The 17,163-nt window shown below is 51.7% G+C and overlaps 1 gene segment (V, D, J or C); it reads left to right on the top strand.

The window, feature by feature from the left end:
- Positions 1-295: 295 nt before the first annotated feature.
- On the top strand, positions 296-850 carry LOC138401625 (immunoglobulin lambda variable 1-40-like). The segment is given in 2 exon segments: positions 296-419; positions 528-850. Coding segments are annotated over 2 exon segments (447 nt in total).
- The last annotated feature ends 16,313 nt before the right edge of the window (positions 851-17,163 follow it).

Raw genomic sequence — 17,163 nt, 5'->3', positions numbered from 1 at the left:
GGCCCTGGGACACTCTGGTCACCATGTCACACGATGGTGTGTCTGGGCCTGGACACCAGGGGACACTTGGGGCCTGCTCCTGAGAGGTATCGGGTGATCAGAGCTGGGACCAGCCACCTGCCCTGCCTGGTGCCCTCTGCTCAGGGCACAGCTGTGACCTCCCCACCCCCTGGGACCACACAGCCCCGCCCCCGCCCACCCCTGACACCCTCAGGCAGAGGGGCCTGACCAGGGCCCAGGGTGGGGGCAGAAAGCTGGGGCTCATTTGCATGGAGGGAGCCTCCCCTCTCAGGGTATGAAGAGGGGAAGGACAGACCTGGGGAAGCTGCTTCAGCTGCGGGCACAGAAGGCAGCACTCGGGACAGTCTCCACCATGGCCTGGGCCCCTCTCCTCCTCACCCTCCTGGCTCACTGCACAGGTGACCTGACTCGGGCAGGGGAAGGGCCCTGGGAAGACCCTGGGGCCCTGCTCTGTCCTCGTGTTTCCACACTGAGAATCACCCTGTCTGTGTCTCTCCCCCTTCCAGGGTCCTGGGCCCAGTCTGTGCTGACTCAGCCGCCCTCGGTGTCTGGAGCCCTGGGGCAGACGGTCACCATCTCCTGCAGCAACATCAAGGGTAGTTATGTGTACTGGTACCAGCAGCTCCCAGGAACGGCCCCCAAACTCCTCATCTATGGTGATAGCGGTAGAGCTTCGGGGGTCCCTGCCCGGTTCTCTGGCTCTAAGTCTGGCAGCTCGGCCTCCCTGACCATCACGGGGCTCCAGGCTGAGGACGAGGCTGATTATTACTGTCAGTCCTATGACGGCAGCCCTGATGCTCCACAGTGCTGCAGACACAGGGGGAACTGAGACAAAAACCTGCCCCTGCTTTCTTGTGATCACTGTCATGACTGCCTGTGACAAACGGCAGGCAAAAGATTGATTATGGACAATCCCAGGGCATTCACATCTGAAGATCTTCCTCTCAGAGCACAGACCTGCTTTAAATGGTCAGTGACCTTCCAAACCCAGTGACCTTGCCCGCTTTCATATTGTGTTTTGAATCATCTTTATTAAGATATATTATAATGTGTATACCATAAATTTCTCCCATTTAGAATATACACTTCAAATTTTCTTTAGTATTTATTGCGTTGTGCCACCATTACCGTAACATGAATTTAGAATATTTTCGTCACGCTACAAATAAACAATTATTAGTCTAATAGCTAGTATTATAACTGTGGCTTATAAATCCGATTTTTGTTATCTACATAACTTAGCAGATTAGTGTATGAAAATGTTTATTAGGTTAATTTTCATATATGAAATATATCAAGACACAATTTAGTACTTCATTTATTTTTATTACCAAATATAGTCCACTGTTATGTATGTACTATAGGTTGTTAAACGTTCATGAGTTGTTGGACAGTTTGCTTAAGACTTTCCATTTTATGAGTAACGCTGCTGTAATCATTGGTACACACGTTTCAAATTTCCCTGTGGACTATGTGTGTATTTTTGTTGGGTTTGGCAGGAGTGGACGTTCAAGGTGATATAATTACTGTTTTTGAGGAAATGTCTGATTGCTTTCCAAAGGGGTTGAACCAGTTTACATTTCCATGAATAATATATAAGAGTTCTAATTTCTCCACATTCTCATTAACATTTGTCATTACCTGTCATTTTGTTTATAGCCACCCCAATGGGTCTGCAGTGGTCTATATCTGTAGACTTGATCGCATTTCCCTAGTTGCTGGTGGCTTTGGGGATCTATGCAAATGCCATCCTGCTTCCAGTCACATAGGACCAATGAAGATCTCAGGCCCTTCATGAGTCACTGACTTCAGGCCACTTAGGACTGAGGCCGTGTTGAGTCCCACACTCAGCCTGCTCCCCTCCGTGAAGCAGAACATGTGTGTTCAAGAGCAGAGCTCCTCCCACAGACAGTGGAATGGGCAGAGTGAGGTGAAACCTCCATCCCAGGCCCAGGAGATAAAGCATCTTGCAGACTCCACCTATGCTGGGCTCTGCAGCTTCAGGGCTCCAGGCCTGTTCTAGGGCCTGCTCCTGAGCATGCCACTCTGTCACTCACCACGGGGGACACACAGCAGATCCAGTGAGTGTCCCCTGAGGCCTCAGCAGGGGATGTTCCACCGGGAACTGGGACTTGTGTCGGGACGTGACTGCAGTAACTTCTCTCTGTGCTCACACGGTGCCAGCATGAGTGGCCAAACAGCCCATCAGCATCCAGACACCCTCATGACAAAGATGCAAAACAGTGGCTTATGAAAAAATAAAAATTCCTTTAGATGGAATAAAATGAGACTTAAGTAAGTGTAGAGGTCAACTATATCGATGGGAAGGATGGAGTTTAATCCCAGGGCCACTTTCCAGACCTGACTGGAAGGATCTCTCTGGGTACCTTGAGCAGAGAGGCCTGAGGGAATCAGGGGATCCTGGACATAATTATTTACCAAAAGAGCCTCTGAATCTGGGATTCTGGGACCATTTGCACAGTTAAGCAGATTTGCATCTGGGATACAGAGAGGAAGGGATGGTGTCTGCATTCTTGTGTCCAGGCATCAATGTTCCTGCAGAAACATTACAATGTCACACTGACCTTCCTAATAAACTATAAAAAATATAAGTAAGAAAATAAAAATAAGGAAAATTATGTTTGGAATACAAACACATTGCATTCTCTCTAAAGCAAAATACTAACCAGAAATATAAGACACAGATAATCAAAAAAGTAATAATTTAGGGAAAAAAAGCTCACTTCAAAAACTTAAGAACTCTGTTAGACTATGAGCAAGTAAATGTTATTTCTAAATTTCATGATTTCATAAATCATGTCTACTCAGTATCCTCACTGAGGGACTTTTGAAATGTTTTCTGAGTTTCTGAATTTTAAACACATCACTGAGCCAATTCCAGGAACACTGTCCTTCCATCCCACTGCCCTGAGCAGCCTGTCCCTACCGCTCACATCAGCTCAATGTTCCACCATCTGTGGTGCCTACAATGATGGCACATGAGGACATTTAGGTTTTTATAGAAATTTAGAAAGTTATGGGGAGCTAATACCTAAAAAAGTTATATATACACATGATTGCACCCCTCATAGTCCAGGGCTCCTTCTGGGAGTGAGAAACCCCAGCGCTCAGTCACAGTGTGTTGGGGTCACTCCACCAGGGAGTCAGCCCATGGCTGTGTGACAGAGACAGTGACTGGGGAGCTGCAGGGACCAGCTGGGCTCTCAGGTCTCTGGGCCACGGGGAGGTGTGTGCCTGTGACCAGCAGGGGGCGCTGCGGGACAGACCTGTGGTCCCTACACAACTGCTCAGGGAGGACCAGTCACTGCAAGAAGGAATGCCCTCAGGACTGTGTCCTGTGCTCACTGATGGGGACTCAGCAGCTGTGTCCTCTCTGGCCTGGCACAGTCCCCTGAGCAGGGCCCTTTGTGTGGTCTCAGCAGCTGCTTCCTCCCAGGGCTCCTCCAAGGGGCAAAGCAAAGCTGCCTCCTCCTCAGTGTGCAGGGAGAGCTGAGCTCCAGCCCAGGGCTCAGGAAGGGGCTGGGCAGTCCCTGGATGGAAACACATTTGCATGGGCAGCCCCTCCTCTGCAGAGAGTGGGGACAAAAGGAGGCCTGGGGCAGCCCAGCCCCACTGTGGGGACCAGGGTCTGTGTCCACCATGGCCTGGGCTCCTCTCCTCCTCGTGCTCCTCTCTCACTGCACAGGTAGGGACAGGCCTTATGTGGTATTAACAGCCCCTACCCTGTCTCTGGATCATCTGCCAAAGATCCCTGAGAAATTTTATCCTGGATACTGCCTTAGTAAGCACTTGTATCTGTGTTTTCAGGTTCCCTGTCCCAGCCTGTGGTGACCCAGCCGCCCTCCCTCTCTGCATCTCCTGGAGCCTCTGTCAGACTCACCTGCACCCTGAGAAGTGACATCAGTGTTGGTGGTAAAAATTTGTACTGGTACCAGCAGAAGCCAGGGAGCCCTCCCCGGTACCTGCTGTACTACTACTCAGACTCAGATAAGCACCAGGGCTCCGGGGTCCCCAGCCGCTTCTCTGGCTCCAAAGATGCCTCGGCCAATGCAGGGATTCTGCACATCTCTGGGCTGCAGCCTGAGGACGAGGCTGACTATTTCTGTGCCATATGGCACAGCGATGCTTCTCACAGTGACACAGGCAGATGGGGAAGTGGGACAAAAACTGCCTGTTACTCTTACTTAGTTTATGTTAAATTCTATCCATGCTACTATTATTTAAACAAATTAGAATTTTTATTCTAGGTTTTTTGCCAAATAGTTACGCAGACTCCAACCAATCAAAGAACAGCCAAGACAATTGTTAAAGCTGCACAATTTTACAGAACAGACATAACTCAAGATGAATTAGTTCTGCTCCTTTACACCTGTGTCTGAAATTCAGCCACATCCAGAGGGCAGCAGACAGTGAGGGACTGTGTCCAGTTAGGGAGAGAGCAGCCCTGACTTCTCCCCCCAGCGCTGCCCTCCCAGCTCTGAGGATCCGCTTTGGCCCCAGTGAGACCCCTCCCCTCCTTCCAGCACCCATAGCAGCGACAGCACCAGAGGTGGCCTTGTTCATTGCACTCTGGGAAATGCAATACTAGGGACAAGAGTCCAGTTGGTGGGGGATGAGGGACCAACTGAAAACAAACTATAACTGTGAGGGATGAAATTTAAAGATTTTGTCACCCACTGTGTTTACAAAGTCAGACAGAGGGGACACGAGGAGATCATCCCTCACTTCTGATGCCCACTCCACATGGGAGTGTTAACCCCCCGCTGTGCTTGGATGACACAAAGACAAGCACCCCTCTGAATCCAAATTCCACACTCCCGCCTGTTATCAGAAGCTGATGAAATATCTTATATGCTGAACATTTAGATTAAATATATCAAGTAAAAGAGATAAATACACTTTGTTTACAAAGTAACATCAATTATGCATTAATGACTGTGGAAATGTTTTGCAGGTCAATGACCATTATTGACCTTGTGTTTAGTTAAGAGATAGACGACCTTGAAAGAGCAGGTTGTTGTTCACACCAAGTTCATCTCTCACTTTGTTGTTGAACAAGTAACGGGCATGGGGATCCTTTTGCACACAGATTGTGATTTTACAAAATCTGTATTTATCTGTAGCACTTGCATAACCAGTGGTTGATATGATTGAAGTTGAATTTTAAGTTATTGTTATTTCAATCTAAAATCTTTGAGGAAATGAAACTTTTATGTTTGTATTTTATTTTTTTCAAATAAATGGCACAAATGGTGCCACCCTTGGTGTTGGCATCTAATTAAACAAGACATATTTCAAGTAAACATTTATTTGGTCAATCATTTGTCAGAATGGACGGTCACTGTGAGACGTGACTGTCTTTCCTCCACTCCTGGACACATCCTTTCTTCAATGCAAGAAAGGTTTCGGGGCTGTCCTCTATTGACATGCTTTGTAAATAGACTATGTGCTGCTTAAACATAGAGCACATTTATCCCCAAACTGGAAGGGTCATCCCGTGTCATTAAAGACACACCAGTTATCACATGCACTCTCTGCTTCTATGGCGTGTCCACTTTCTCAGTCACAGGTATAGGATGTGTTGGCGTTTGATTGGATCCTGCCTCTCAAATATATCACAGACATGTTTGGCTCCAAAGCTGGAGAGTAAAATCCTCTGCAGCCGTCAGATCTGTCCTCTCACTCTCTGCAGCTGTCCTGTTGCATCAGACCTGTGCTGTCCCTCCTCGTGTGACGTCTGACCTACGCCCGACCTCTAGCCTGTGAAAGCTACCTGAACAGAAGCCTGGTAGTTCTACGATCTCTCTCTTTCTGTTTACTTATCATAAAATATGTCGCTAGCTAGCTAGATAGATCCAGATATGAATGTCCCCAAATCTGGGGAGGAGAAAGTGCCTGGTCCTCACATGGTGACCAAGCCCCATCCTCTGTCCTGGACCGTCCAGCCCCAGACACTGCCCTACACACAGCAGTATCTCCTCCTGCATGTCTCACTCAATACGCATGTATTTGTCACCTACATGACCCAGTTTGTAGTAATTTGTCACAGTGGCAACAAAAAATGAATGGAGAGGAATGTACGAGGAGCACTGCTGTAAAGAAATATCAAAAAAAAAAAATATGGAATCAGCTCGGGAATTAAATAAGAAGTAGAGGTTGGGAGAATTTTGAGAAACCTGGTAGAAAAGCCTGGATTGCTTGAACTGCTGTTAGTAGGAATGTGGGTGCTAAAGGCTCTCTGGGGCTCAGCAGGGAGTGAGGAGCGCGCAGAGGACAGCTGTGCTGTCTCAGGGAGCACCCAGTGCCGCATCAACAGACGGATGGTGGAAATACGGCTGCTAAACGTGCTGCTGGTCTACTGGAGAGAGCTCATGGGGAACTAAGGAGCACAGTTTTGGAGACTGGCAGAGAGGGGACCATTGTCACATAGTGGGAGGGAGACAAGCTTCATTGTGTGGTGCAGTCGTGTGGGAAGCAGAACTGGCAAGCCATGAATTTGGATATTTAGCTAAGATTTCCAAGAAAACTACTGAATGTGAAACCTGATTTATTCTTGTTACCTGTAGCAAAATTTTGTGAAGAAACATATGAATTGAGGAAGGAAGTATTAAACAGGATAAAACCAGGACATGATAATTTGGAAATTAGCAGCATGTGCTTCCAGTTACTTGCTTGCTCTCCTATTCCCCGGACACCCAAAGGTAACCATCATCCACAGCCTTCCATCCAGGTCCTTCCTTGTCTAGAATATGGACCAGGCCTCCCACATGAAGCGTGGACATGTCAGAAGGTCCTGTCCTTTGCAGGGATGCAGGTGTCCACCCCACCACACTGATGTCTCTAGATGCCAACTCGTGACCCTCACTCACCTGAAGCATACACAGGAGGGACACACCTAACACTCCTTAGCTCTGTGATTTTACCCCCAAACTTATTTCACTCCCCGTTCTGCAAACATTGCCCATGCCCTCCCCACTGGTGATGAAGTTCAAATGACGATCTGATGTGACACCTTTGCGAGGAGTTGCAGAGTTCACGGCGCTCACCAAGAGTGAATTCTCCCAGCAGACAAGGCTCACAGCTAACCCCTGTGCTGTTGTGGCTGCCAGTCCAGGCACCCCCGTGCTTTTCGATGCGGCATCACCTCTGCACCCTTCGCTCACCCACTGTGGGGCCCAGGAAGCAGGACGTTAACTCCCCACGACCTGGCTCCAATGTCACTGTAGTCTGTGGGTCACACGTGCAGACGCCTGCCTGGATGTCCTTCCCAAACCAGCCTTCACACCCTGCACTGCGTGTCCCTTCCGTCCCGCCAGTCATAGGATTCAACTATTGGCCCAACACACTTTGCAAGGGGGAGCAGGGATAAAGGTAGTCCATGTAGAAAAAGACTCTAGAAATATTCCTCCTGTATCCTGTGAGCCATGGTGGTTTTTTTTTTTTTTTTATTTCATCTTATTATGGGGGATACAGAATTTCAGGTTACATATGTTGCCCGTGTACCGCCTGTCCCCCCAAGTCATAGCTCCAGGCGTGTCCGTTCCCCAGACAGTGCGCAATGCACTCATCATGTAGGCATACACCCATCCCCTCTCCCCACCCCCACCTCAGCCTGATATCCGATTGGTATCGTTCCCAGATGTGAATTTAGATAATGATCAGGGAAACCAATTTTCTGGTGAGTACATGTGATGCTTGTTTTTCCATTCTTGGGATACTTCACTTAATATAATGGGTTCCAACTCTCTCCAGAAGAACCATAGAGATGTCGTATCTCCATTATTTCTTATAGCTGAGTAATACTCCATGGTATACATATACCACAGTTTACTAATCCATTCATGTATTGATGGGCATTTGGTATGGCGTTTTTTGAATCAACTCTAATGTGTAAACAAAAATTACAACCTGGGAATGCTGATAATACAAGGAGAAAAAGGGATATTTGGACACGAGGACTGAGAAGGATCTCGGTTTTGCCCATCAGAAAACAACAGTGTGGGGGACAGGCGGGATGTCTAATGCTCCTGCTGCCCATGGGGTTTGCTCCACTCTGTGTCAACATCAGGCCTTGGGGACCTCAGATCCCTGTTTTCTGAGAATTTACCATGAAAGACATCTGGTCTTTAAGATGCTCTTAATCATCTCTGACTTCCAGGACCCATGCTTTTTTGTCGTTGTTTGTTTGTTTGTTTGTTTTTACATACTGAGAAGGGATCACTCCTGTGATTAACAGGATATTGAGGATCTGATTTCTCAGGCCAGGCTGCAATAGCCTCGCTGCTTTGCAGCCGCTCTCTCAGACCCCTTGCTCTGGGGAAAGCCATTGCCCTGTGATGAGGACACTCATGTAGCATGACGAAGAGGCTCCTGTGTGAAGGATGAGGACTCCTGCCACTTGCCTTGCAACCAGCGAATGTAAAAGTTGATTCTCCAACCCCTGTGAGCTTTCTTCTGTGTGTAGCCCCCACTGAAACCCGCTCTCACCTCATGAGCAAATGTGAGCCTGCTAAGCTGCTCCCCAATTCCTGACACAGAAACTGTGGGGTCAGACCTGTCTGCAGTTTTAAGCTGCCGCATTCTGGAGTGCTGGATTTGCAGCAGGAGACACTGACTGTAGCCAGAGAGGTGGGTGGCGACGTGTGGGGGAGGGGCTGCCTTGCGTCTGCCCTCAGGGAAATGTGAGGAACCACAGGGGAAGCCCAGCCCACTTGTGATTCCAGGGGACTTCGGTTGCACCTGACCCTTCCCTTTAACCTAGGACTCACACGCCAACATCCCACAGGAATTCTGCACATTTCTTACGTTTTGTCAAGGTTCCGTGGGTAAATGTTTGAATACAAAGTAATCAATGGTGACATGCGTCATGTCTTCCAAATCCTGGTTTTTCAAAATTGAATTCTTCAGACTGAGGGGCCTGATCCTGTCTGCTGTCTTTGTTGTCACCTGCCGGTTTCCATCCAGGGTAGAATCACACGAGCAGTCGTTCCGCTGCTCCTTTCAGCAGTGACGCCCCCACCACCCTTTGCCTGAATGACCAAACTGGTGATGCATGAAGAGTGTTGTCTGTTGGAAATGAGATGAGTGAAAAAGGTCTAAATGCTGTAGAGCTGATGGCTGGAGAGAACTCTGCCCACCCCCAGTCAGAAGAGAAGCTCATCTCTCGTTTCGCCCCGCGAGGTGGGTCGGATGGGGACGGTTAACATGAGGAGGAAAAGGCAGCGCTTTCACACTCCTCAGTGAACGCGGCTCTGGAAACCCTCTCACAGCTGGCAAAGCAAAGAGAGAGGCAGAAAGAGAGAGCCCAGGCTGTTAGCAAGTCCCACCCCAAACACACCATGAGTCCCCACATGAGGTCCAGGGAACTAAGGGGAAGTAATGACGTTAATTTCATATCCCCCATGACAAACCTGGTGTCCACGATGGGGCATCTGCCTTCCTCCCCCACCCCTTATCCTTTCTCTCTTCCCCTGGGGCACCCACAGTGGCCTTCCGTGTTTCCACCCCTCTTGTCCCCACGCCTGGAACTCTGTTGACTTGTGTGACACATTTCATAAACATTTGTCCAAGGTACCGTGAGATGAGATATCACACATATTTCAGGGTCCTGTGCCCCAGCTGTGCTGACCCATCTGTGCACAGTGCTGGGGTGGCAGGAGCAAGGTCATCTGCATCAGGGACAACAGAAGAATAAGACACACGGTGTCTTCTTGCCACAAAATCGTCCAAGAAATGGGAGGCCCATGAAGGTGAGACGCTCTGCCCTTGCCCAGCACCCGCACTATGTGGTGTCTAAACATCTGTTCATACTACTGTGTCTTCTAGAAGGTGACCTGCTGTAGAGACAGTGGTTGCTACATTTGACCCTCAGCAGAGCTCCACTCTCCATTCAGTGCCAGGGCACTGTCCCCTCCTTCCCTGGTCCCCGTGGAAGGAGCTCTTCAGGCCTTTGCTCCCAGGTCCCTCTGCATCCTCCCCTCACTGCAGCCTCCTCGCCCTGAACGGCATCACGCTTCCCACACGGCCTCTGCTAGGAACCCAGGCGTCCTCCCTGGAAAGGCTGTTTGTTGTCATCAGTTCCTCTGGCCAGAGCAGGGTGTGGCCTGTGGACGCTGGGGACTGACAGGGACCAGGCTCTCAGGTGACCCCACTCACATGATTCCCACTGAGAGACTGCAGTCTGCCCAGTGAGCAGCAGGTGGCGCCGTGGGTCTTCCCAGGGTCCCCACAGGGGACACACACACACACACACACACACACACACACACAGACACCTGCCAGACCCCAAACTCCCCAGGGCTGGGGTAGTAGGGCCTGACACAGACTCAGCAGCTGTGTCCACTCTGGGTGAGGTCCCAGCACCTGCCTCCTCCCAGGTCCTGCCTGCCCGACTCCCCCTCCACCAGCCCCCAGGTCCTGGGCAAGTGCATGGGGCTGGGAGGGGGTAGGCAGTTGGGGGACATTTGCATCCACGGCCCCTCCCCTGTGAGGCCACTAGAGGGATAAAAGAGACCTGGGGCAGCCACTCCAGCGCTGGACCTCAGGAGGGCTGTGTCCACCATGGCCTGGGCCTCTCTCCTCCTCCTGTTCCTCTGCCACTTGTCAGGTAGGGACAGGCCCACCATGTCCTGGGGAAGCTCCCTGGCCTGAGTGAGGCCCCTCTGTCTCAGATCTCCCAGCAGCTCGACTTTTGCCCGTGATTCCTCACTCCCGGATGTCTGTGTTTGCAGGTTCCCTGTCCCAGCCTGTGCTGACCCAGCCGCCCTCCCTCTCTGCGTCTCCCGGAGCATCGACCAGACTCACCTGCACCCTGAGCAGTGGCACTGTCGTTGGTGGCTATCACATATGCTGGTATCAGCAGAAGCCAGGGAGCCCTCCCCGCTATCTCCTGAGGTACAAGTCTGACTCAGATAAGCACCAGGGCTCCGGGGTCCCCAGCCGCTTCTCTGGCTCCAAAGATGCCTCGGCCAATGCAGGGATCCTGCACATCTCTGGGCTGCAGCCTGAGGACGAGGCTGACTATTACTGCCTTACATATCATCCCAACAGTGGCACTTACACAGTGCTCCAGAGCCAGGGGGAAGTGACACTAAAACCTCCCCTGTGCTCTCCCTGCCTGGTGCAGTCACTGCTGCCTGCCTTGGGCCACATCAAGCTAAGGGTTGACTTCTTTGTTACTTTTCAACCAGCACCTAATTTTCCTAGTAATTATGTATGTAATTATGTATGTAAAAATGTGGGGTTTTTATGTTCCTGTCATGAGTTAAAGTGTCAATTTGATCTATTGCTAATATCTTCTCAAACTTATCGCGTCTATAGTTGAGTAAGTCAGTTCTTCCCCTCCAGGGAGATTACGGGTGAGGGAGCAGATGGCTGAGCGCACACGTGCTGTCTCACTGTACTTTCCTCTCTTATAACAGAATACCACAACGTGGGTTATTTATAAAGAATAGAAGTTTATTTGGCTCAGAGTTCTGCAGTCTGGAAGTGCAAGTGCGCGGTGCTGAGGGCCTTCCTGTTACTTTATCCCGTGGTGAATGGACAACGCAGAGTGTGACAAGGAGAGAGTAAGTCAGGCTGAGCTCACCCCTTCTCAGGATCCTACTCCTGCCATCGCCATCCCGCTGCAACAATGAGGCGCTCATCCATTCATGAACGCAGAGCCCTCACGGCCTAGTGACCGTTAAAGGCTCCACCCCTTGATACTGTTACATTGACCATTCAATTTCACCATGGCTTTTGGAGGGGACATTCAAACCACAGCACGAGCCCAGCCTTGGATATAGGCATGACTTAGAGATGTGTGGGGGCTGAGAGCCTCTGGTTGGCCACTGGGTCCAGCACCCCAAGACCAGCTCCGCTCACCAGCTCCAGTGAGGCCACCTCCCCCTGCTACTGATCATGCCAGCCTGTCTCTGGGGCTGCCCCTCCCTCCTGAGGCTCGGAGGAAGCAGGTCTCTGGGGCTCCTGGGGTGCTGGGCAAACAGTCTTCTCCACAGTGAGAGGCGACTGTGTCTGTGCCCTCCCGGTGTGCACAGGACACCCGGCATCAGTTCTCCTTTCCCACTGAGTCAGGGCCTGTCACAACCACCCCCTCGGCATCCCAAAGTCACCTGCAGCTCATGCTGTCTTTAGTGCTGTGGGGGACACCCAGGGATTAAAGATATTAAAATAAAAAAAGATGCCCTCCCCAGAAAGCACTGAAGAATGAGCGTGTTACATAGGAGAGCTGTGTCCCTCCTGTGGTGTTCCAGTAAGTGACTCCGGGGACACCTGCCCGGCCCTGGCCTCCCCGCCTCACCCCCCTCTCTGCACAGGGACAGACTGAAGGGGTGCTGGAAAGTCGCTGAGCAGGAGCAACTTCACTGTCCCTCTGTCACCCCCAGTGCAGGGTGGGGCCTCTGTGCTGGCTTCAAATAATAATGATTGTCACCAAGAGTCTTCGGCTGACTCCAAAGTCCCCTTCAGAGTGGCCTGACCTGGGCTAACCTTGTCTGCTCTCTGCTCCTCCCAGAGTGACCCCAACTCCCCCCAAGTCCCCAGGTTTCCTGAGCACCGATTCCGGACTTGGCTCCTCGTCTCCCCTGAGCAGCTGCAGATTCTTCCTCCCGTCACCCCTCTGTGCACAGCCCCTCTGCCACTGAGTTCATAAAACACGGGGAACCTGGGGACCCTTCTCCCAGGGCACACCCTGGCCCCACCCGCTGCCCTGGCCCAGCCCCCTCTGCTCACACTGGGCTCACAAGAGCTAGAGGAGCTGTGACCCTCACTGAGCCCGTACTTGGAAATGTCCCCAGTGAAGCTGGGTTGGCACCAACAGCACAGCACCCGCAGTGTTTGCGTTTCCAGGTGGTGCTCGATGAGGACAATTGTCCCTCCTCAATGTGGACTTTTTGGGGTATGGCCCAGCTGGGATGATCTGGGGAGGGGAGACCCCTTTATGCTGTGGACACCTTGCTTGGCTGAGACTGTCACTGACCACGTGGTGTTGAGCTCTGCTGAGCATCCCAGAAGCCCTGGATCCTCAGGTGTGCTGGGGACCTTTGGTTAGACATCAGATATGAACTCTTTGGTCCTCAAAGCTGTCCATTTTATTCAGAAAATACGGCCTTACAGAAGTTCAGATTGTCTCTTGCTGGATGAAACATGCATGAAACTGACAGAGCCAGCACTGACCCAGGCACAGGTCACCTGTCATGCACGAGGGAGCCCTGCCCTGCAAGAGCTCCAGCCTGGGTGTTTTCTTACCATGTTTGTGGAAAATTCTCTGAGAGGAAGAAGGACCAGAGGTGACTGTGGTTCTGCTTCAGACCTGTAAGGTCACAGTTGGCTCTAACATTTGGCCTTTGCTGTCAGGAAGCTGAGTGGCCACTTTTTAGAAGAACCAGCAGCCAGGGGTGATGGATGCTGCCTGGTTCTCTGAGGCTCTCTGTCCCTCCTCTGTGAGTACCTGGTGCCCAGGCTGAATTCCCACGTGGGGACAAGATGCCTCTGTGTGGCCAACATCAGAGCCACACGCTAAACCCCCATAATGACAGAGATCTGCCCTCCTGTCCCATGACCAGGAACCCCCGGCATTCAGGACGACTGGACCAGATCATTCCACCGTCTCCCACGACACTGTCATGGTGACCAGGGGTAGTTTTTCCCACTGGTTTCGGCAACACAGGGTCCATCGCTGGAGTCGCAGCTGGGGCAGTGCCCTGGTCCCCACACGGCCAGGGGCTGTGGGGCCCAGACAGGAGAGAGTAAGGACAGGAGGTTTGTCTAAGTGGCCCCCCACGTGCACTACTTTGTCCTCCACCCCCGTCATGAGTCCTTGCTGGGTCATGTCCTGTGGATGTTGGGAGCTGAGCAGGGACACTGTCCAGGCTGTCCCCATCTCACAAAGCTACAGCACTGGCCCTCTGTCCTTTCTCATGTCCCCACAACTGACCAGTCCCAGGCCAAGTCCCACCCACTCTCGCCCGCGAGACATTGACCTGCAATTCAGTGATCTCAGGAGACGCAGAAAGGAGCCAACAGCGCTCACGGCGGCCTCGTCTTCCCAGAGCAGGTGAGGAGGACGGAGAAGGCCCAGTGATGGAACCCGAGGCTCAAATACCCGCCACCCCCGGGTGCCTCTCCTCCACCTGCCCCTCCTCAGGTGGGGACCATCCCAGGGACTCAGCACCTGCAGCCTCCCCGGAACACACAGCCATGTGAGGTCCCCTTCTGCTCCCAGCCCAGCCCAGCTGTCTCCAGGTCACCCCTGGGCACTGCTGAGGGTCCCCCTCATGGGGTCCTCTGCACAGGGGTGCTACCTCTGCCCCCTCCTCTTCCGTGTCCTGGGGGCTGGGCTCAGAGTCACCTCGCCCTGAGTCAGCTGTGACTTTGCCCCGTCAGGACACAAAGCCACCTCTTAGGGCCCTGACTGCCCCCTCCTGCATCGCCTGACCTTGGACTCTCCTTCTCAGCTTCCTATTGGGGCTGCTCAGTGACTGCCCGACTCTGTGGCGTGTCCTCAGGCCTGGGGCCACTTCATGTCTCACAAAATACACTCTCAGTGTCCCGTCCCCTTTCCCTGCCCAGTCCTCACCTGCAGGCTGATGACCCCAAACCTTCATCCACGGCCACTGTCCTGGGAAGGGCAGGGTCCCTAGGAAACAGCAGGGGCAGCTACAGTGAGCACGTGGTGCCTCTGGGGAGCCCAAGCTGAGACCCCTGAGCCTAAAGATAGTAAAATCTCTGCTGCAGTAGTTTAAGGAGACAGGGCAGGTGGATCTCTCTGGAACTCTCAATGGATCACTTAACAGGGGTAAGAGTGTAATTTTCAAAATAATGGACATATTACTTAGTAATATACGGAATGAACATGTGTCAATATTTTGTTCAGCTGGTATGTTACCGAGGAGACCGGCGAGATGGTGAAACTTGGCCAATGAGGGTTTTTAAATCACTGCATCTAAACCAAAAGGAAAGGACCTTGGAAGCAAACTGCCTGTGTTGGAGATGAGCTAGTTGACATCCTGCTTGTTAATAAAACCAGAAACTTTATGTTCATCTTCTCCTCTGACAGATTCTGCAAATTAGCAAGATTCCATGTGCACGAAGTTTCCCGAGAAGGATGCGTGGGTTTTGGACGTTGTCTGTGTGAACCTTCCCAGCCAGTCTCCCCTGAATGGGCATCTGCGTCCCTTCTTCAATGTGTCCTGCGTCGTTCCCGCCACTCCCTCTAAGGCAGGGCTTCCACCCTCCCACCCTGCAGCCCCACGACCTCTGCAGATCACGACACCCCGAAAGCAAGCTCCTTGGCCTGACAAATCCAACCTCCCGGATGGCTGGGACCCTGGTCCTGCCAGCTCCTTCTCCTCCTGAACCCCACTCTGCGGTCCCTGGTGGCCCCTTCACCTGGGTCTCCCCATCATCCCCGAGCTGCTCCTCCTAGATCTACTTTGCCAACTTCTCTTCATCTTCACTGGAACCCAGAAATGATCCCTCAGCTCACGTTTGCTCTGATTCCCTCCTCCCCTGTGATGTCAGGAGCCTCCGTCCCGCTCAGAACCCGGAGTGCAGCCGCGGCCCCTGGTCTCTGCCTGCAGTGGTGACATGAGGAAGGGAGGCCCCCGTGAGCATCACACCTTGTCATTCCATCAGGGGCAGCTCCCTGAGGAGGGACAAGGCTGTTCACTGCACAGTGACACACCCAGCGCTGAAAAGCACCCAACACAAGGCAGGTGCCCGATATCTATTTACCAAACGCAGCCCCGCCTCTCCCCACACCGCACACACTGTGCCCAGACACAGTGGGGCTGACCTGGGGACTCAGCTGTGGCCCTGCTCCTCTCTCTGTCCTCAGCCTGAGGGCTTGGGGACAGCCCCCAGGGAGAATGGTCAGGGGCAGGGAGGGGACACGGGCTGCCTCGTCCTCTCTACAAGAGACACTGCCCAGCCTGGGTGAGTCCCTGCTCATTCAGGTGGGATAAAAAGGGAATCGCAATTCACTGTGACGGTCACGGCACCATCAGAGAGGAGACGGTACTGGCACAGCACAGATCACGGCACAGTGGCTCAGATTAGTGTCTATATGGTAATATCAGAAAAATTTAAACACTGCAAGGTAAAAAACAAACATTATTTAAAACAATAATTAAAATAAGTTATGCTTATAAAAGCAAAATTTAAATGTACTGTAGATTTTCTTTCACAAAAACTTACAGACCTATGTTATTTAGGTGACTATATATTCACTGTTTTTTTAGAAATATAAATCTTGGTGCATTTAAAATCTCACAGTACTAGAATCACATTGTGACACGTTCACTGGCACAGAGGCCAAGCTGACGGTCCTGGTGTTCCCCAGTAACTCCACACCCCACACACACTGGCACACACACACACACACACACACACACGCACACACACACACACACACACACACACGCCAGGCTCGGGCACATACAATACTTGCACGAGTGTCTAGTCAGACACAAACTCTTGTTTCTTGTTTTGTGGCTTAAGTAATTTGAATTATCTTTTCTGCTAAGCTTTATTCTTTTTATGACAAAATAATATATACTGCATATTCTTTTTGGTGAGAAATTTTTATAATGTATTCAATTTTTAAGAAGATTGACAGCACTCCTCATTCAGTACAAACCCTGTTTTCTCCTAGCCTCGTGTATTGAAGGGTCGTTCCTAACGGCTCTCACAAGTCAGTGTCATATGAGATTAGGGCTGTGGACAGGGCAGTGGGGAGAGTACAGGGCTGGCTCTGGGACACTCTGGTAACCATGTCACACTATGGTGTGTCTGGCCTAGACACCAGGGGGTGCTCGGGGCCCACTCCTGAGAGCTGTGGGGTGATCAGAGCTGGGACCAGCCACCTGCCCTGGCTGGGGCCCTCTGCTCAGGGCACAGCTGTGACCTCCCCACCCCCTGGGACCACACAGCCCCGCCCCCGCCCACCCCTGACACCCTGAGGCACAGGGGCCTGACCAGGGCCCAGGGTGGGGGCAGAAAGCTGGGGCTCATTTGCATGGAGGGAGCCTCCCCTCTCAGGGTATGAAGAGGGGAAGGACAGACCTGGGGAGGCTGCTTCAGCTGCGGGCACAGAAGGCAGCACTCGGGACAGTCTCCACC

This window comes from Eulemur rufifrons, chromosome 21, assembly GCF_041146395.1.
Source record: "Eulemur rufifrons isolate Redbay chromosome 21, OSU_ERuf_1, whole genome shotgun sequence".
Taxonomy (NCBI): Eukaryota; Metazoa; Chordata; class Mammalia; order Primates; family Lemuridae; genus Eulemur; species Eulemur rufifrons.
This window is presented reverse-complemented; position numbering and strand designations above follow the sequence as displayed.